Here is a 21,490-nt window from a genome sequence, read left to right on the forward strand (position 1 = left end):
GATAACCCTCACCTATTTTGGACCACCCCTCCCCCAGTCAATTTCGATCTGTCTCTTACCTTTTTGCCTCATGACTTCCTAATGAACAATATTATAATCATCACCACTGTGAGAGGGGTGTATTCCCTAATATTGAACAGCAAAATAGACTGAAGTCTGTAAAGGATTTTCTCTTTAGACTATGCCAGAAGTAAATTAAATCATTTTTATCCCGCCATCATGGTACCATGTGAACGGTTGAGTGAGTGGCTTGGATAATATTACATTATCTGGATTGTGTGTGCCAGATGGAACGAGATTTGCTGCTTTCAAAGGGGAATGCCAAAGGGGATATTTAACTGAAAGGTAGTAATCAATGTTCTACACATATAGATTGCTGAATGATACATTTTTAGATTGAACCGAATGTAGACCGCTGTTATAGAAGAAACATGATTCTAAAATGCTTTTCTTCATGGGTTTTTAGGAAGGTCAGTGTCTAGACCTGCTCCATTTTCTACCATGTGGTAGTTGTCTGTCAGCTGATATTTAGTAAAACCCCTGGCAGCATACTGTGGAGATGGTGGGTGCATCTCAATATTGTAAAGTGTCTTCCTTTCCTTCATCTACACTGATCTGGTGATTTAAGGATGGATGCAATTTCTGATCGCTGCAGATCATCTGTGTTGCAGTCTAACACCTGACTGCTATAGGTCTACTTGACTGACAGTACGCCACCACAGAGATGAGGGAGTCTGTCTTGGGTGGTTTTCACATAGACCCGCCTGAGGAGGGACACATGCCCTACTCTGTGGATAGACACAAGTCTATCCACAGGCAAGTGCCTCCAATTGCCATGGAAACAAGCAAGAGCTCAAGCTGGATGAGCTATGTGCATGAAGTAGAACCTGGGCCCAAGTACGAAAGTTAACTCATTTTTTTCTTCCCAGTCCAAGGTTTCAGTGGATTTTGTATCTTTAGCCCCTACTCTAGTAATCAAGTCAGTGGACCGCCCTTCATCTCTGTTCAAAGGCCGTCCATCTCCTTTCTCTTGTTGCTCGCCATCGCTTTTAATCGGCCGTCCATCTCCTTTCTCTTGTTGCTCGCCATCGCTTTTCATCGGCCGCCCATCTCCTTTCTCTTGTTGCTCGCCATCGCTTTTCATCGGCCGTCCATCTCCTTTCTCTTGTTGCTCGCCATCTCTTTTCATCGGCCGTCCATCTCCTTTCTCTTGTTGCTCGCCATCTCTTTTCATTGGCCGTCCATCTCCTTTCTCTTGTTGCTCGCCATCGCTTTTCATTGGCCGTCCATCTCCTTTCTCTTGTTGCTCGCCATCGCTTTTCATTGGCCGTCCATCTCCTTTCTCTTGTTGCTCGCCATCGCTTTTCATTGGCCGTCCATCTCCTTTCTCTTGTTGCTCGCCATCTCTTTTCAGTTGCAAGAACAAGATATTTGATCAAACAAACGTGACAATTGCTGAATATTTTTGTTTACAACTTTTATATTTTTGTTAGCATTTTGGAGGTTTTGATCTCAACACACATTTCTTCATTTGCTAACAATTATTATTATTTTCGTTTACGGTTTTTATAGTTTGAAGTCAAATCATTTAGTCCTCAAATGGACTCCATAGAATATACCTGTACACAAGAAGAGCTTCAGGCTCATTACCTTAGAGCTGACGGGATGACTCAAGGGTGCATGGGCAATGTGTTTCCAGGAAATATTTTTTACGGATCTTGCTAGTAGACAGTCCACAGGAGCAACTGCAACGTCATAGAATAATCAGGTCATGGCACACATCACATACCATTTATTGCCCATATAATTGGATATCATTCGTGTTATGTTCAACACATTCTATAATGCATGTTATTTAAACACAAGGCTCCTTAAGAGGAAGAAAACAACACCTTTTACTGAACAATACTAGATCCACCTTCTCTTGAGACACCCCCAAGTAGCTGTTGCTTAGTAATAGTGCTCGGAGCTATGATTTATGGTGAGCTTGAAAGCCCTTAGCACGCTCATTAGTCACTGCTGGCAGAATAATGAATTCCAGAGAGGAAGCTGATTTAAGAACACCATCCCTTATATTCTTCAAGCTGAAAAGAATCGCCTTGGTACAACTGTTATTTTGAATGTATCTAAATTCACCTGGCCCAGCTACAAAGGGTTGCAGAGGCCAACGTCTCTTTGAGGCTAAATGTCCACATTGAAAATCAACCCGTTGACCTTTCAGAGTCTGGCATCCGTTTTAGACTATAATGCCTGGGACCATGACCCAAATGTGTCTGCAGAGATGACCTTTTGCTTTTGTAATTGAAGTTCGTATTAACAGAAATGAGTTGTTTACCTATTACTATCTAACCCAGTTGAATGTTAAATACATCAGGAGAATTCCACTAAAACCTGTTAGCATATCAAACAGAACCGTGTGCATAAACGCCTTCAAATAGTCCAGGCATCAGACATGACTGACTGGCAATATACCATTACCATATTCAACACTGTTTTATAAGCAGTGTGACCAATGCAACATTGAAGTGTGTAGCTAATATCAATAGCCAAGATGAAGGCGGACTTATGGAAACAAGTGTATGGTGAGATCATGCATAAATGCACTGTGGAAACGTTTCACATGTGTAGACACTCAGTGGAGGGGCTGACAGGAAAGAGACACCACTGGGTGATGCAGAGATGTGCCTTGGGCCAATTATTTTCTTGAGCGGATGATCAGGGAGACGGAAAATAATTACATAATTTGTAGACTGCAAATTGACCACACACACATATAATATTAGACTAAAACATAATTTCTAACCTTGCATACGTTTGTATTCGATCACGCCATGCGTGGGAATACTTACGAACAGATATCCCAAATGAAAATCTCTGGGAGCTGATTTTCTGAGGTTCTTAGTCTTTTATGCACAACAATGAAATTATTTTTTAAAAAATGTAAGAAGATTTTGGGGGCCAAATAAAACTGCACGCAGGCCACCATTTTGCAAACCCTGGTGTAAATGCGTCTCTAGAGTGCATGGTACATTAAACACAAATAGGATTCAAGGCCATGTTGAGTCAATCTAAACAAATAGACTGCAGCAAAAAAAATACAAACATTTGTGGGTTGCTAAGGAACTTTTTTCTACATTTCTTTGCCTTTTTTATGATGTGTGTAAACCATAGTATAATTGCAGAAGTACAGTATAAGTCAAAAATCTAACATGAGTTATAAAGAAGTAAACCCAACCAGAAGTAAATGCCAAAGACTGTATTAACATGGTAAGAAATGTAAATGTTTTATTACATTCAAGAGAGGCCTAAGTGCAGTACACTGAAATAGCACATTTTCAGCAGATGTAGCAGCATTCTGACTGGCATAGACTAATTAATAGGCACAAAACAATCAAACAGAAATATCAATGAAAAAAATGTAATAGCCTGGCTGCCTTTCACCATAATCAAAACCACAGAAGCAGTTAATTTACATGCTTTGTAAACAAATTCAACACAGCTAAAATATACTGTCCTTGTCGAAACAGCAATCACAACTCCTCATGAATTTGACTGGTGAGAGCAAATTGGATAAATGGTTGAACAAAACCTACATGGCAGTGAAGTCTGTGTCCTCCAAGTCAGACCACAGAGCGATGCTCCCCACACACGTACACAGCGCTGGGTCGGATACGCCGCTTCGTGTGGCCGGGCAGCTGAGGGAGAAACTTGAAGTACTTGGGCATCAGGTCAAGGCAGGCATCGCGGAACTTCTTGATCCGCCAGTAGTAAATGAGAGGGTTGAGGGCCGACTTGAGGTAGCACAACCAAAGGAGCCAGGTGCTGACTTCAAAGAAGTTGTCCTTGTGGTAGAAGGGGCTGCTGAAGGTGGAAACCAGGCTGTAGGCGGTGAAGGGCGCCCAGCACATGGTGAACACCGAGAAGAGGATGAGTATGGTGGTGAAGGCACGTGTCTTGAAGCTCATGTCTATGTTCATCTGGAAGGGCCTCTGCAGGCTCATGAGGCCCAGCTTGCTGGCCTGACTAAGGCAGATGCTGTCCGGGTGGCTGTGGATGCGCACAGCGTTGTGCCGGATGGTGTTCAGGATCCCCATGAAAGTGTACAACATGACCATGAAGGGGATGAAGAAGAAGGCCATCATGAGGAGCAATACGTAGGCGAGGTACCCCGGCTCGCTGGTGTAGCCAAAAACACACTGTGGAGCTCTAGAGGGGATCTGGAGAGAAGGGTGACCTGTGGCTAGTGGGAAAGAGAAACAGAAGGAGAGAGTCCAAGTGATGACTATGAACACTTTGGCTCTGTGGGGACTCAACTTGTCCTGTTTCTGGACTATGATCAGGAACCGATCTATGCTTATTATAAGCAGGATAGCCATGCCCTCTATGACAAAGAGCCAGAAGAACATTGCCGACACTCGGCAGAAAACATCCCCGAAAATCCAGCGTGTGGTCACCACAGTAACCAGGGCGAAGGGCATGTTGAGGACAGCTAGCATCATGTCTGCGAAGGCCAGGCTGGCCAATAGGATGTTGATGGCGGATCGCATGGCAGCGCGCTGGTAGACCATCAGAACCACCACCACGTTCCCCAGGAAGGCCACCAGCAGGATGGAGACCATGGCCATGCAGAAGAACACCTGGAGGGGCAGGCTGACGCCCTGCACACTATCCTGGGCCTCAGATGTTGGCGTGACTGTGACCAGGTCCAGAGGTGACCAGGAGATGCCATTGGAGCTGTTTTGCATGGACATGTCTTCCATGTCAGGCTGGCCCTGGAGGAGGTGGTCAGAGAGGTTCAGCAGCCTCATGACGAGGCAGCAGAGGCTGGCGTTGTTGGACTCCCCTGCCTCCAAAGGGGGAACGACAGTGGAGTAAACCATTCTTCCCCAAGGGGTGCAGGCTTGGGGTTAGGCATCGTTACTGGAGCTCTTCTCTCGCCAAACATGATACCTCGGATGCATTTCTTAGTCCTGAAGAAGCCAGCATCTTAGCATGGAGGAGAGATCCTGGGGAGACGGAGAGGGAAATGGAGGCAACACAGAAACATAAATGTCTAAATAGCTTTGTCTGTTTTTCCATAATAATAATACATTTAAAATGGGTATTCTTTGTTTTAAAATGTTGCATTCCTCAAAAGACAATATTATGTATAAAATTAAATGACTTATTTCAATGCATTTGTCAAACTGAAACGTTCATATACACATTGATCTGCACGTAATTCACTGTCTCCATGATTAGGCACTTTGAAAGGAGATCAACAGAGATTGAGAGAACATCCTTTCCCTCCAAATCCCCTCGGTGTTACAGTGAATGAGACACTAAAGCCTCTAATCCATTCAGTGTTGGACGGGAGGGAAGGCCCTTGTGGGGAAAAGTCAGTCAGCAAAATCCTATCCTGACACTGCACACAGGGCACAGAGAAGACATTAAAACTGCTAAAAGCTACCAACTTCATATGGGACTGGCAAGGATCTTCCCTGTACTTGCCACACTTCTCTCCATCATCAGTAAATACTGCACTTCCCTACAAACAACATGGCCTTCCCAACACTAACATAACAGTTGTTGTCTCTCATTTTTAGGTTTCCATTTGGAGGTAACTCTACTTCAACTCTGCCAATCAGCTGGTGTAACTGGTGTACAGAATTAATTTAAAGATTTAATGAGATTTTTTGCGTATTTATGTATCCCTTTAATGCCACAGGTAATTTATTTTCCCAGAAGAAGTGTGTTTTACAGATGTTAGAATGCCTAGCCTACATGGGGGAGAGTGGGGTAAATTGAGTGTTTTATATTCAGCATCACTCCGTCAAGGGAAATACATTATTCTTTCTAACAAATATATCTGCATACACTACCGTTCAAAAGCTTGGGGTCACTGAGAAATGTCCTTGTTTTGAAAAGAAAATGTAAAATAACATCAAATTGATCAGAAATACAGTATAGACATTGTTAATGTTGTAAATGACTATTGTAGCTGGAAACTTCATTTTGTATTTATTTTATGGAATATCTACATAGGCATATAGAGAGAGGCTCATTATCAGCAACCATCACTCCTGTGTTCCAATGGCACGTTGTGTTAGCTAATCCAAGTTTATCATTTTAAAAGGCTAATTGATCATTAGAAAACACTTTTGCAATTATGTTAGCACAGCTGAAAACTGTTGTCTTGATTAAAGAAGCAATAAAACTGGTCTTCTTTAGACTAGTTGAGTATCTGGAGCATCAGCATTTGTGGGTTCGATTACAGGCTCAAAATGGCCAGAAACAAAGACTTTCTTCTGAAACTCATCAGTCCATTCTTGTTCTGAGAAATGAAGGCTATTCCGTGCAAGAAATTGCCAAGAAACTGAAGATCTCGTACAACATTGTATTACTCCCTTCACAGAACAGCGCAAACTGGCTCTAACCAGAATAGAAGAGGAGTGGGAGACCCCGGTGCACAACTGAGCAAGAGGACAAGTACATTAGTGTCTAGTTTGAGAAACAGATGCCTCACGTGTCCTCAACTGGCAGCTTCATTAAATAGTACCTGCCTCAACGTCAACAGGGAAGAGGCGACTCCGAGATGCTGGCCTTTCTGGTCACCAACAACAATGAGACAGCCTATAGGGAGAAGGTCAGAGACTGACCGTGTGGTGCAAGGACAACAACCTCTCCCTCAAAGTGATCATGACAAAGTAGATGATTGTGGACTACAGGAAAAGGAGGACCAAGCACGCCCCCATTCTCATCGACGGGACTGTAGTGGATCAGGTTGAGAGCTTCAAGTTCCTTGGCGTCCACATCACCAACAAACTAGCATGGTCCAAGCACATCAAGACAGTCGTGAAGACGGCACAACAAAACCTATTCCCCCTCAGGAGACTGAAAAGATTTGGCATGGGTCCTCAGATCCACCAAAGGTTTTACAGCTGCACCATCGAGAGCATCCTGCAGAGGGTATTGCGTACGGCCCATTACATCACCGGGGCCAAGCTTCCTGCCATCCAGGACCTCTACCCCAGGCGGTGTCAGAGGAAGGCCCTGAAAATTGTCAAAGACTCCAGCCACCCTATTCATAGACTGTTCTCTCTGCTACTGCACGGCAAGTGCTTCCGGGTCGCCAGGTCTAGGTCCAAGAGGCTTCTAAACAGCTTCTACCCCCAAGCCATAATACTCCCCCGCACATTGACTCTGTACCGGTACCCCCTGTATATAGCCCCGCTATTGTTATTTAACTGCTGCTCTTTAGTAATTTGTTATTATTCCCCTACCTTTTTTTAGGTATTTTCTTCAAACTTCATTGTTGTTTAAGGGCTTGCAAGTAAGCATTTCACTATAAGGTACACCTGTTGTATTTGGCGCATGTGACAAATAAAATTTGATTTGACGTCATATTCCTGCGATTAATGCCTTGCATTACACCTGGGAAGAAAACACTTACATTTGGTCAACTTGCCATACCCTCAACTTACCCCATGGCCATTGGCTCAACTGTCCAAAGGAAAACGTTTTGACTATATTAGCCCACACAGCTACAAGGATGCACTTTCATGCTATGTTTAGATTCTCATATTGTAGCTTATATAGACCCCAAATTATGTATAGAACAATATTTAAATGATCTACTTTGGTTTAGATAAAAGCATCATGAAACCTCTAACACAACAAATTCATTTGACTTGGTGAAAATCTGTTTTTTGGACCAAACTTGCTTACCACTTTTTCCATGTGGTTTATTCCTTCAGACTCCATGAAATGATGACCTCTTCCTAAATATTTGGTATACTTTCCTAGAAACATGGGTGGCACATCATACCTATTTGGTTCAACTGACCCCACTCTCCCATACTTTATTTAGATAAGGCTAAGACTACTTGTTGGTACTTTGTCTGGCATATGGTTTATATCCAGAACTTGTATTGTAAGGGCTAAAAGGACTTCAGTCCTTGGAGTTTAGCTATTTAAATGTAAGCCCGGTTACTACACTATTATAAGCAGGCCAAACAACTAACTTACCACTGCTCTCCATCTCCAAAATATCATAGCAATTTCATGCATTAATTAAACCATGCCAGGGAGCAATTTCTCAAACCATGTCACTGACCAAGTCAATGTTTTTATGGGGACAACTCAAGACTGCAATAAAAAAGGCTTATCGCTTATATAAACATTGGATACTGTTATTTTAGACAGGCTGGTATCATTTAGAATGGCTCCACGGCAAACCTCAAACAGAAAATGTTGTAACCACCAAACTATAAGCAGTTCCATCCATAGAGCTCGGTACACTTTTGGTACACCAAAAGTACATTCATTTCCAATGGAACGTTGTGTTTGCCTTGCAGCATTGCATTACAGAGGCAGTTGCAGTGCGTTCTGTGTGGTGAATACGTTGGATTTATTGAACGCATGCATCAAACTGTATGCGTAGACGGCTTGACAGTAAATAGTAGCAGAATGTGAATGTTGAACTTTTGTTGCACACATCCAGATGATGCTGTGTACCATTTTGCGCAATAACGCTGTACGTGTGATCGAGGCATAAAGCCTCTGTTAGTGCCTACAACAAGGCGCCATTACTATTTCTCTCTCTAAGTGTGATTTTCTAACATTCCTGCAGCACTTTCAAATGTGCTCTCTCTCATTTCTATTTTTAGTCATTCCATGTGGGTTGAACACACAGTGATACATTCAAAGTGATAAAGCGGATTCAAGGCCTATTAAATAACCTACAGTAAAATGTAAATTGGCCTGCTTTTTTTCTACATTAACATTAATTTGTACACTGCACGGAGGATATTATTGTGTGATGGCTGTTGCTAGACTGAAACCTTGAGGCAAATTCTATCTATTTACCATTATGCATCAATAGAATTGTCAGTCACCTCACCACACCAAGGGAGAGAATAAAATGGTTAATTAATGAGATAAACTGGCTAGCCAGAATAGAACAGGAACATATGTATTATTAGGTGATAATACAATGACTGGTGTGTTGTGTGCTATATTCTGATTAAGACCGAAAGGATGTGTGCAAACAAACCTCAGACTGAAATCTAGGTCTACCTCCTATCACTGACACTGATTGATCATCATGCTCTGCTCTCCTCATGAGGATATTATGACAGGCATTGTTGATAGATACAGTCGCACCAATTCTGCACTGTGTAGCAGTCTTGTATTCTAATTCCCACTGGGCACAAGCATCAATTCAACATCTATTCCACTTTATTTAATTGAAGTGACGTGGAAACAATGTTGTTTCTACATAATTCCTGATACAAATTATACAAGTAGCGAGGGAAATAGAGGAAATGGGCCATTCTGTCATTACAGAGGCTTTCAGTAATCCAAAAAACTATTATTTGAGCTAAATGTCAGGGAAAATCATGGCCTACAGTATCTGTCCCCTTTTCATACAGAATGACCCAAAAGCCATTTGGCAGCTATGCACACATGGCTGACTCATAAAAGCAACCTTTTAACTGACCACTTTCAAATAGAATAAACATGAATTGGTGGTTAGGCCAGTATTCTTCCATTTTCAGATATTCAGCAGAATACAGTCATTTAAAGCATGTGATGGAAGAGCTAGAAAGAGATTAGAGTACATGTACAGTACCAGTCAAAAGTTTGGACACACCTACTCATTCAAGGGTTTTTCTTTATTTTTACTATTTTCTACATTGTAGAATAAGACTGTTTCAGGATGCAGCTGACGCAACTGTCAAAACTATGAAATAAAACATATGGAATCATGTAGTAACCAAAAAAGTGTTAAACAAATCAAAATAGATTTTAGATTCTTCAAAGTAGCCACCCTTTGCCTTGATGACAGCTTTGCACACTTGTGGCTTTTTCTCAGCCAGCTTCATGAGGAATACTTTCCAACAGTCTTGAAGGAGTTCCCACATATGCTGAGCACTTGTTAACTGTTTTTCCTTCACTCTGCAGTCCAACTCATCTCAAACTATCAATTGGGTTGAGGTCAGGTGATTGTGGAGGCCAGGTCATCTGATGCAGCACTCCATCACTCTCCTTCTTGGTCAAATAGTGCTTACACCGTATGGAGGTGTATTTTGGGTCATTGTCCTGTTGAAAAACAAATGATAGTCCCACTAAGCGCAAACCAGATCGGATGGCGTATCGCTGCAGAATGCTGTGGTAGCCATGCTGGTTAAGTGTGCCTTGTCACCAGTGAAGCACCATCACACCTCACACCTCCTCCTCCAAGCTTTACGCGGAGACCATCCGTTCACCTACTCTGTGTCTCACAAAGATACGGCGGTTGAAACCAATAATGTCAAATTTGGACTCATCAGACCAAAGGACATAATTCCCCTGGTCTAATGTCCATTGCTTGTGTTTCTTGGCCAAAGCAAGTCTCTTCTTCTTATTGGTGTTCTTTAGTAGTGGTTTCTTTGCAGCAATTTGACCATGAAGGCCTGATTTACGCAGTCTCCTCTGTTATTACTGTTATTTCTCTCTGCTTATTTGAGCGGTTCTTGCCATAATATGGACTTAGCCCTATTTGGTAAAATACCATCTTTTGTTTACCACCCCTACCATGTCACAACACAACTGATTGGCTCAAACGCATTAAGGAAAGAAATTCCACAAATTAACTTTTAACAAGGCACACCTGTTAATTGAAATGCATTGCAGGTTATTACCTCGTGAAGCTGGTTGAGGGAATGCCAAGAGTGTGCAAAGCTGTCATCGAGGCAAAGGGTGGCTATTTGAAGATCTCAAATATAAAATATATTTTGATTTGTTTAACACTTTTTTGGTTACTACATGATTCCATGTGTGTTATTTCATAGTTTTGATGTCTTCACTATTATTCTACAATGTAGAAAATAGTAAAAATAAAGAAAAATCCTGGAATGGTGTGTCCAAACCTTTGACTGGTACTGTACATATCCACAGAAACCATAGTAACTGGTAAGAAGGAACTGCCTGGTACCTTGCAAGTCAAATGATAACACTGCATGTTGAGTAGTTGTGGAACCTAGCAACCTGCTGCCAGCCACTAGGCCTACCTATCTGAATGCTTTGGATCTCTTTCAAAACAATGTTGAGCCTTTCATTAACCACTGCAAATGATCATGTTGATGTATCATATGGTCCTTAAAGCCTTAGATGATTCTAAGAGACGCAAAAGTTATGCTGCTAACCATACAGTTAATGGAAATTGCGTTTATCTTTTGGAGTGTCTGAATTTGAATTACACATATGTTACTGAGCTGGATAATGTTGTTCAGTTATCAAATGGGGAAATAAAACATAAGAGGCCTTCAAGTTTTGAGAGCTTCAAGTTCCTTTGAGAGCTTCAAGTTCCTTGGTGTCCACATCACCAACAAACTAGCATGGTCCAAGCACATCAAGACAGTCGTGAAGAGGGCACAACAAAACCTATTCCCCCTCAGGAGACTGAAAAGATTTGGCATGGGTCCTCAGATCCACCAAAGGTTTTACAGCTGCACCATCGAGAGCATCCTGCAGAGGGTATTGCGTACGGCCCATTACATCACCGGGGCCAAGCTTCCTGCCATCCAGGACCTCTACCCCAGGCGATGTCAGAGGAAGGCCCTGAAAATTGTCAAAGACTCCAGCCACCCTATTCATAGACTGTTCTCTCTGCTACTGCACGGCAAGTGCTTCCGGGTCGCCAGGTCTAGGTCCAAGAGGCTTCTAAACAGCTTCTACCCCCAAGCCATAATACTCCCCCGCACATTGACTCTGTACCGGTACCCCCTGTATATAGCCCCGCTATTGTTATTTAACTGCTGCTCTTTAGTAATTTGTTATTATTCCCCTACCTTTTTTTAGGTATTTTCTTCAAACTTCATTGTTGTTTAAGGGCTTGCAAGTAAGCATTTCACTATAAGGTACACCTGTTGTATTTGGCGCATGTGACAAATAAAATTTGATTTGACGTCATATTCCTGCGATTAATGCCTTGCATTACACCTGGGAAGAAAACACTTACATTTGGTCAACTTGCCATACCCTCAACTTACCCCATGGCCATTGGCTCAACTGTCCAAAGGAAAACATTTTGACTATATTAGCCCACACAGCTACAAGGATGCACTTTCATGCTATGTTTAGATTCTCATATTGTAGCTTATATAGACCCCAAATTATGTATAGAACAATATTTAAATGATCTACTTTGGTTTAGATAAAAGCATCATGAAACCTCTAACACAACAAATTCATTTGACTTGGTGAAAATCTGTTTTTTGGACCAAACTTGCTTACCACTTTTTCCATGTGGTTTATTCCTTCAGACTCCATGAAATGATGACCTCTTCCTAAATATTTGGTATACTTTCCTAGAAACATGGGTGGCACATCATACCTATTTGGTTCAACTGACCCCACTCTCCCATACTTTATTTAGATAAGGCTAAGACTACTTGTTGGTACTTTGTCTGGCATATGGTTTATATCCAGAACTTGTATTGTAAGGGCTAAAAGGACTTCAGTCCTTGGAGTTTAGCTATTTAAATGTAAGCCCGGTTACTACACTATTATAAGCAGGCCAAACAACTAACTTACCACTGCTCTCCATCTCCAAAATATCATAGCAATTTCATGCATTAATTAAACCATGCCAGGGAGCAATTTCTCAAACCATGTCACTGACCAAGTCAATGTTTTTATGGGGACAACTCAAGACTGCAATAAAAAAGGCTTATCGCTTATATAAACATTGGATACTGTTATTTTAGACAGGCTGGTATCATTTAGAATGGCTCCACGGCAAACCTCAAACAGAAAATGTTGTAACCACCAAACTATAAGCAGTTCCATCCATAGAGCTCGGTACACTTTTGGTACACCAAAAGTACATTCATTTCCAATGGAACGTTGTGTTTGCCTTGCAGCATTGCATTACAGAGGCAGTTGCAGTGCGTTCTGTGTGGTGAATACGTTGGATTTATTGAACGCATGCATCAAACTGTATGCGTAGACGGCTTGACAGTAAATAGTAGCAGAATGTGAATGTTGAACTTTTGTTGCACACATCCAGATGATGCTGTGTACCATTTTGCGCAATAACGCTGTACGTGTGATCGAGGCATAAAGCCTCTGTTAGTGCCTACAACAAGGCGCCATTACTATTTCTCTCTCTAAGTGTGATTTTCTAACATTCCTGCAGCACTTTCAAATGTGCTCTCTCTCATTTCTATTTTTAGTCATTCCATGTGGGTTGAACACACAGTGATACATTCAAAGTGATAAAGCGGATTCAAGGCCTATTAAATAACCTACAGTAAAATGTAAATTGGCCTGCTTTTTTTCTACATTAACATTAATTTGTACACTGCACGGAGGATATTATTGTGTGATGGCTGTTGCTAGACTGAAACCTTGAGGCAAATTCTATCTATTTACCATTATGCATCAATAGAATTGTCAGTCACCTCACCACACCAAGGGAGAGAATAAAATGGTTAATTAATGAGATAAACTGGCTAGCCAGAATAGAACAGGAACATATGTATTATTAGGTGATAATACAATGACTGGTGTGTTGTGTGCTATATTCTGATTAAGACCGAAAGGATGTGTGCAAACAAACCTCAGACTGAAATCTAGGTCTACCTCCTATCACTGACACTGATTGATCATCATGCTCTGCTCTCCTCATGAGGATATTATGACAGGCATTGTTGATAGATACAGTCGCACCAATTCTGCACTGTGTAGCAGTCTTGTATTCTAATTCCCACTGGGCACAAGCATCAATTCAACATCTATTCCACTTTATTTAATTGAAGTGACGTGGAAACAATGTTGTTTCTACATAATTCCTGATACAAATTATACAAGTAGCGAGGGAAATAGAGGAAATGGGCCATTCTGTCATTACAGAGGCTTTCAGTAATCCAAAAAACTATTATTTGAGCTAAATGTCAGGGAAAATCATGGCCTACAGTATCTGTCCCCTTTTCATACAGAATGACCCAAAAGCCATTTGGCAGCTATGCACACATGGCTGACTCATAAAAGCAACCTTTTAACTGACCACTTTCAAATAGAATAAACATGAATTGGTGGTTAGGCCAGTATTCTTCCATTTTCAGATATTCAGCAGAATACAGTCATTTAAAGCATGTGATGGAAGAGCTAGAAAGAGATTAGAGTACATGTACAGTACCAGTCAAAAGTTTGGACACACCTACTCATTCAAGGGTTTTTCTTTATTTTTACTATTTTCTACATTGTAGAATAAGACTGTTTCAGGATGCAGCTGACGCAACTGTCAAAACTATGAAATAAAACATATGGAATCATGTAGTAACCAAAAAAGTGTTAAACAAATCAAAATAGATTTTAGATTCTTCAAAGTAGCCACCCTTTGCCTTGATGACAGCTTTGCACACTTGTGGCTTTTTCTCAGCCAGCTTCATGAGGAATACTTTCCAACAGTCTTGAAGGAGTTCCCACATATGCTGAGCACTTGTTAACTGTTTTTCCTTCACTCTGCAGTCCAACTCATCTCAAACTATCAATTGGGTTGAGGTCAGGTGATTGTGGAGGCCAGGTCATCTGATGCAGCACTCCATCACTCTCCTTCTTGGTCAAATAGTGCTTACACCGTATGGAGGTGTATTTTGGGTCATTGTCCTGTTGAAAAACAAATGATAGTCCCACTAAGCGCAAACCAGATCGGATGGCGTATCGCTGCAGAATGCTGTGGTAGCCATGCTGGTTAAGTGTGCCTTGTCACCAGTGAAGCACCATCACACCTCACACCTCCTCCTCCAAGCTTTACGCGGAGACCATCCGTTCACCTACTCTGTGTCTCACAAAGATACGGCGGTTGAAACCAATAATGTCAAATTTGGACTCATCAGACCAAAGGACATAATTCCCCTGGTCTAATGTCCATTGCTTGTGTTTCTTGGCCAAAGCAAGTCTCTTCTTCTTATTGGTGTTCTTTAGTAGTGGTTTCTTTGCAGCAATTTGACCATGAAGGCCTGATTTACGCAGTCTCCTCTGTTATTACTGTTATTTCTCTCTGCTTATTTGAGCGGTTCTTGCCATAATATGGACTTAGCCCTATTTGGTAAAATACCATCTTTTGTTTACCACCCCTACCATGTCACAACACAACTGATTGGCTCAAACGCATTAAGGAAAGAAATTCCACAAATTAACTTTTAACAAGGCACACCTGTTAATTGAAATGCATTGCAGGTTATTACCTCGTGAAGCTGGTTGAGGGAATGCCAAGAGTGTGCAAAGCTGTCATCGAGGCAAAGGGTGGCTATTTGAAGATCTCAAATATAAAATATATTTTGATTTGTTTAACACTTTTTTGGTTACTACATGATTCCATATGTGTTATTTCATAGTTTTGATGTCTTCACTATTATTCTACAATGTAGAAAATAGTAAAAATAAAGAAAAATCCTGGAATGGTGTGTCCAAACCTTTGACTGGTACTGTACATATCCACAGAAACCATAGTAACTGGTAAGAAGGAACTGCCTGGTACCTTGCAAGTCAATGATAACACTGCATGTTGAGTAGTTGTGGAACCTAGCAACAGGGACCTGCTGCCAGCCACTAGGCCTACCTATCTGAATGCTTTGGATCTCTTTCAAAACAATGTTGAGCCTTTCATTAACCACTGCAAATGATAATGTTGATGTATCATATGGTCCTTAAAGCCTTAGATGATTCTAAGAGACGCAAAAGTTATGCTGCTAACCATACAGTTAGTGGAAATTGCGTTTATCTTTTGGAGTGTCTGAATTTGAATTACACATATGTTACTGAGCTGGATAATGTTGTTCAGTTATCAAATGGGGAAATAAAGCATAATAAATTCATAGTAATTCATACAGTTGTAAAGTTACAAATAATAGTAGTCAACATTAACATGGTAAGAGGTGTAGAAATTTGTGATTAAACGACATGACTACAGTGATTAAAATGTATAAACGTTCCTTTTGATGCATTTTCTGCAATAATAGCCTACAGTCAGCCATTATGTGCCGGCCTATTAAAATAGTATCTCATCACAGGAAATTATTGATTGTGAGGCTATAGAATTTCATAGCCTATACATTCTGCGATATACAGGGACTGAAACAAACCCATACAAATTAAAATTATAAACCTACTGGGTTATTTTTGATAACAGTATTATTATTATGCTTGTTTGATGATAGCCTAATATTAATTTAATACAAACATAATTGTTTTAAAATGTTTGCATTGTATTAACTGAAACCACTTTTCAGTAAGTATTTATTTCGATTATATTATCCTCGGTCTAGAAAAAGTTAAATTACCTTTTTCCTTCCAAAGTCTCAGGTTGACCGATATCGTTATTGGGTTTCAGTTAAGACAGACCCTTTCACGCTGCTTGTTTCATAGTCTTTCTGTTGATCCATCTCGCTGTCCAGATGCTTTTTGTAATTCCTCGAAGTCAGACGTCACAACTACATATTCGAGGTGTATTCATCTCTCATTGCACGCTAATTAACAAGTGTAATCAAATAATATTGTTTACAGAGCGACAAACGGCGAATGCCACCTACACAATTCAACAAAAGCAGTAAAGTAAAATGTAGCTCCTCCGCATATCGTTATAGCCTTGTTTAGCAAGGAATTGATTTCGCAGCAAAATAAAAAACGGCTGGATTGGCCTAATGGCCTACCAGACAGAATCATGACTCAAACGGGCTTTAAACAAGTTGATTGTCATTTGATATTCTTTCCTATAGCTCTACCCTAATCTTTATGTTATCCTGAGAACGATAATTTTGATTGCCACTGTCGGGGTCCACCGTAGGCTCTAATATTGCGTCACTAAAACCTCTGTCGGTATCCCGGTTAACTGACAGTCCCGTCATCCAGTAGTATGGACACGATTGGGTACGGTCCTCCGTTAGGGCACGCCCATTATCTCGAGCTCCATTTGAAATGGATAATGTCCATAAAGAGGCGTAAATATCTGGTTGCATGACTAGGCCTACAGGGCACGTGCGATAGGCGTTGTATTGTTACATTGTATACAATCATCATCAAACACTCTCAGAAAAATAAAATGTTACAACAAGATTCCAATCAGTGTATGTTTGGTCATTAAATGTTCCACTAATAATAGCTACTTACAGCTGTTTACAACTGCTTATTACACATCTCACTACCCCATTTTCAAATCAGGCGACCCCACATGGTGTCTCGACCCCTAACTTGGGAAACGCTGTGCAAGTTACACTATATATATATATTTTTTTTAAGTCAGCGCTAAATAGATAATAGCAAGGTCAGTGCCTCCGTATTAGCAGTGCTCTATTCTCTGCCACCATCTCAGAAACTACACTTAGTAATGGTGAGAGGAGCGATGAGAGAACTCAGCAGTATCCAAGAAGCTGTTAAGTGTGAATAACTCAATCCAAGCATGTCATTCACACATTCAAGCTTTGGAAAGACATATTATAAATACTGTGCACGTAATAGATCACATACATCCCTTCTAGTTACATCCGGTTGTAAAATGGGAACACACATTGGAACAGGAAGACTGATAACTGCTGAGGAACATTCTGGAATTTCCTTGCCATAAAAAAGAGCTACATTAAAACAACTTTTAAAAACAATGTCCTTTATTTTGCAAAAAATTGTGCGTTTGCAGCAAGCTGTGAAAACTGAGACCATCAAACCAAAGTAACCTCACAAAATTCCTACTGAATCAACAAAGAACCCACTACTCATATCTCATGAATAAGAGTTTATAACTTAATCACAATGTGGAGTAGGCCACAGAACATGACACTGTTAGCCATGTCCAAGTACGAACCCTACAATACAATACTTTTTTATTACATGGGCACCCCCTTCCATAATAAATCAATCTATTTACACATTAATTACATTTCAAATGTATTGAATGTCTCTCAAACATCCCTTTAATTCACATCTTCATCAACATTAGTGACAAGTAAAGAATGGCATCCTGATTATTCACTCTTTCATGAAATGGCCCAGCAATGCATTTATATATAAACTATAGAAGTTCTAGGCAGGATATCCCCACACTGAACACAGAGATACATTCACTGGTCATTGCAAACTGCAGGCCTCACTTGATACACACTGGAGGTTTACATATCATGACATATTGGGGGCACACATGGAAGACAAAAACAAGTTAAATATATTGAATGATTTCCACTCTTGGAACATGATTGACAAACATACAAAACATTTGTTTATATAAATGTCAAATTAAAGAGTAGAGTAGCTTGATACTTGCAGAGAGATGCACAACTGGTAAGTGACAACTTACTAGCATCTAGAACCAGTTTTGTAACTGGGATCCATTTACCACAGGGTCAGTTGTATGTGAACATGTAGCCTTATGACTCAACATACAGGGATAAAGCCCTTAAATAAAAGTAATTTGTCAATAATCATTCATTAATTTGCAGGCCAAATATCATAGCTATCAGTCATAACTATATAATATAGGCCTAATTGGTTAAAGCAGGAATCCTTAATGGGGAAACAGCCACGTCCATTTGCGATATTACAACAAAGAAGTTACTGCAAACAACAAACACCGTTTTCTCCCCTCGGACATCATTGCGCACCCGATAGTGGAGCACAATATGTCGATTTTTTTTTTTACTATGCTGATGCTCCGCAGTTTGGCAAAAACGATAACAACGATGGTGGGGTGGCCAGTGGTGCCGTTTCCCCCTACCGCAGATTTCATCTTTAATGTGATTAGTAAATGTGTATTGAGATTGAAAGATTCTGTCACAAATTATATGTTTTTATTGTTACGACCTTGGTGTTTATAACACTGATTAACACCTCCACAAGGACGCCATATTTTTGGAGCAGTGGTAACATGTCTAGCTCTGGACCCTAGGGTACTGGGTTCAAATGGCAGGTTATCATTTACTGTCATGAATCTTGCCCTGGAGGCAGCTCTGCAGAGTGGTCACTAGATGGCACAGCCAGAAAATCTGATTTAAACCTAATCTTAAAGGGATACTTCGGGATTTTGGCAGTGTGGCCCTTTATTTACTTCTGCAGAGGCAGATGAACTTGTGGATACCATTTTATGCCTCATTGCCAACATCCCCAAGTATCCCTTTAACCACAACTGCTAATCCTACTGCCTAACTCTAACCAAATATCCAATTGTCTTAATTAATATATAGCCAATTTTGACATCTAGCGGAAATCACTCATTTCTGCCTCCAGGACAAGATTCATGACAATAAACGTCAACATGCATTCAAATCATACCTCAAAACCTCATGCTTCTCCCTCATTTCATTACAGTATGTAGAACTCCAAATATTGCAGTTTCATCTGGACGAGGACAACAAACATAAATAATTAATACACTTGGTTGATGGCTGTTGTGTTTAAAGACCAGGAATAATGTATCTTCGTCCTAGATATCTTTGATCTTCTTTGCATCCTCCGTCTTTGGTGGTATGATCTTAACCTCGAAGGGGATGAAATGCTCCAGAAGTGCTTTAGTATCTTTCAAGTCAAGAGAGTACTCCAGGGCGACCTTGTCCAATGTCCATGTTTGGGGAGCATTCTTATGATTGTTGAGAGCTTGGAGGGCCTCAATAATAGACAGTTTGCCTTTAGGGACATCAATGATCTCAACAATACCATAGGGGTCCCCAGGTAGGCTGGAAATTAGAGGCCTGCGCTCCTCTTTCTCCTCAGTCACCTCCTTTGGAGCCTGTTAGGATCAAACAGAGTAGGGTTATAATCAAACACATAGATAAAGGCCTAGCTATCAAATAATCCATCACTGAAATTTAAATTGAATAGTCATTATTTAGGCTCACCTCTGTAGGATCCTTTGATTCCACATAAACCGACTTCAGGAACCCCAGTAGAGGGTCGTTTTTCTTGTGGATGGCATCAGAGATCTCAGTAACTGAAGGAAACAGAATCAGCCCGAGCATGGAGGTAGAGGGTGAACCCTAGTGATGAATGGGTAATTTGCATACTGACACACTAGGAATCTTTGCTGGTAACGTTACATAGCTAGCTATCTTTGTGCTTGCAACATAATTGGAAAACTGATAGTCACCACACATTCACCCACACTTAAACCTTGGTTTCAAATTAGTTAACTAAGCTGTACGAAACACCACCCAGTACAGAGTAAGCTTTACTAGCTACCTAACGATACTTGCTAGCCTGGCAGGCGTACCTGACTTTGATGACCCACCGATTTGAGTTAGCTAAGTACTGTCTGGAGCTAGTTAACAGTACGTCATTGCAATGACATTAAGTCCTATGTATGTACTCACTCTGTGTACTCTGAACAGGATCAATGTGGGTCTGATGTCGAGGTGCCGCTTCAGGTTTTGCCTTCCCGATCTCACGATGTACCCGGTTTTCTAAGTTAAAATTCCTAAACAACCGTGCAACGCGTGCCCCCATTTTTGGCATAATCAACCCTGGGAACGGTGAAGTTCGTCCAACAATTTTAACGGAGAGCGAGAAAGTTCTATCATGGTAGCTGGAAATTCCACAGCGAACCCGTGTGGCCCGGAGAACATCAAGCATCTGGTTCCACCAGTCTGGGTTCCACATTCATTATTTCGCTGGGGACACACTTACCAGCAGGTGGTAGCAGATCCTTGGAGTCTATTCAGTACAGTGACCTACAGTGTAAGTAGACAGGCAGGCAGAGAGGATGGAAACCGTATGATGCCTCTGGAAAAGGCTATAAGGACACGCAGGCGCCTGACGAGAAAACCAATATTTAATTTATAAAACATTAGGTTAAGGTTTGGGTTTAGGGTCAGGGTTATGGGTTTGGTTAAGGGTCCGTTTTAGGTTTTTGCTAGTTGGTTTAAGTGCCAGCTGTGTCCTTATAGTCTCCCAGCCTCTTTGGTGTAGGCGGCCTATAGTTCAGTGTTTGTTCTAGTCTTAGTGAGTGTGAGTGACACTGTAGGCCTATGACCAAAGAGGACTGGTTATTGTAGTAAGATAACACTAGTCATACAGGTTTTTAGTCTTTTTACTTTGTAGAAAAACATATATAGCAGGTTTTACCTTCATAAATGCAATAAATATAAAATCTGTATTCGTTAGTTTATGTATAGGTTAAGTTTGAGTGAGTCTGACTTGGGTTTGAGTTATATGGGAGCCATGAAGGTGTTGTATATCTCTTGAATAGTTTAACCAGCCAAGTCACCTTTACATATGTGAACACTACAGAGCACATCTGGCAAGGATCAACTGGCAAGGACAAATACCACATTTCAAAATACCATAGCCTACATTATTAGAAACACATACATTCTTTTGCTGAAATGTCATTGACTTGGGCGCCACTACTCACATTCATAGGAACTGTCAGGTGAAGTAGCATTTGAGCAATGTCGGAAATGTTTCAAAGGTGATGGTTTACGTAAATTATGATTTTGGCCTGGCTGTCACTTTACCGACGTCATGTTTCTGACATTCTGATCAC

General features: G+C 40.9%; 2 protein-coding genes across 2 annotated transcripts; both read right to left on the reverse strand.

Annotated features, from left to right (window-relative positions):
* Positions 1–3,259: 3,259 nt before the first annotated feature.
* Positions 3,260–16,846, reverse strand: LOC110529512 (probable G-protein coupled receptor 63). Its single transcript, XM_021611756.2, has 2 exons — positions 16,311–16,846; positions 3,260–5,006 (listed from the first exon to the last, which is right to left on the reverse strand). Exon 2 carries the CDS (start codon positions 4,878–4,880, stop codon positions 3,621–3,623), a length of 1,260 nt encoding a protein of 419 aa, XP_021467431.2. The 5' UTR covers positions 4,881–5,006; positions 16,311–16,846; the 3' UTR covers positions 3,260–3,620.
* Positions 16,847–17,617: 771 nt separating this feature from the next.
* Positions 17,618–20,524, reverse strand: LOC110529513 (NADH dehydrogenase [ubiquinone] 1 alpha subcomplex assembly factor 4). The gene is made up of 3 exons (XM_021611757.2): positions 20,319–20,524; positions 19,848–19,939; positions 17,618–19,738 (listed from the first exon to the last, which is right to left on the reverse strand). Exons 1-3 carry the CDS (start codon positions 20,458–20,460, stop codon positions 19,436–19,438), a joined length of 537 nt encoding a protein of 178 aa, XP_021467432.1. The 5' UTR covers positions 20,461–20,524; the 3' UTR covers positions 17,618–19,435.
* Positions 20,525–21,490: the final 966 nt, after the last annotated feature.

This window comes from Oncorhynchus mykiss, chromosome 8 (genome assembly GCF_013265735.2).
Source record: "Oncorhynchus mykiss isolate Arlee chromosome 8, USDA_OmykA_1.1, whole genome shotgun sequence".
NCBI classification, from domain to species: Eukaryota; Metazoa; Chordata; class Actinopteri; order Salmoniformes; family Salmonidae; genus Oncorhynchus; species Oncorhynchus mykiss.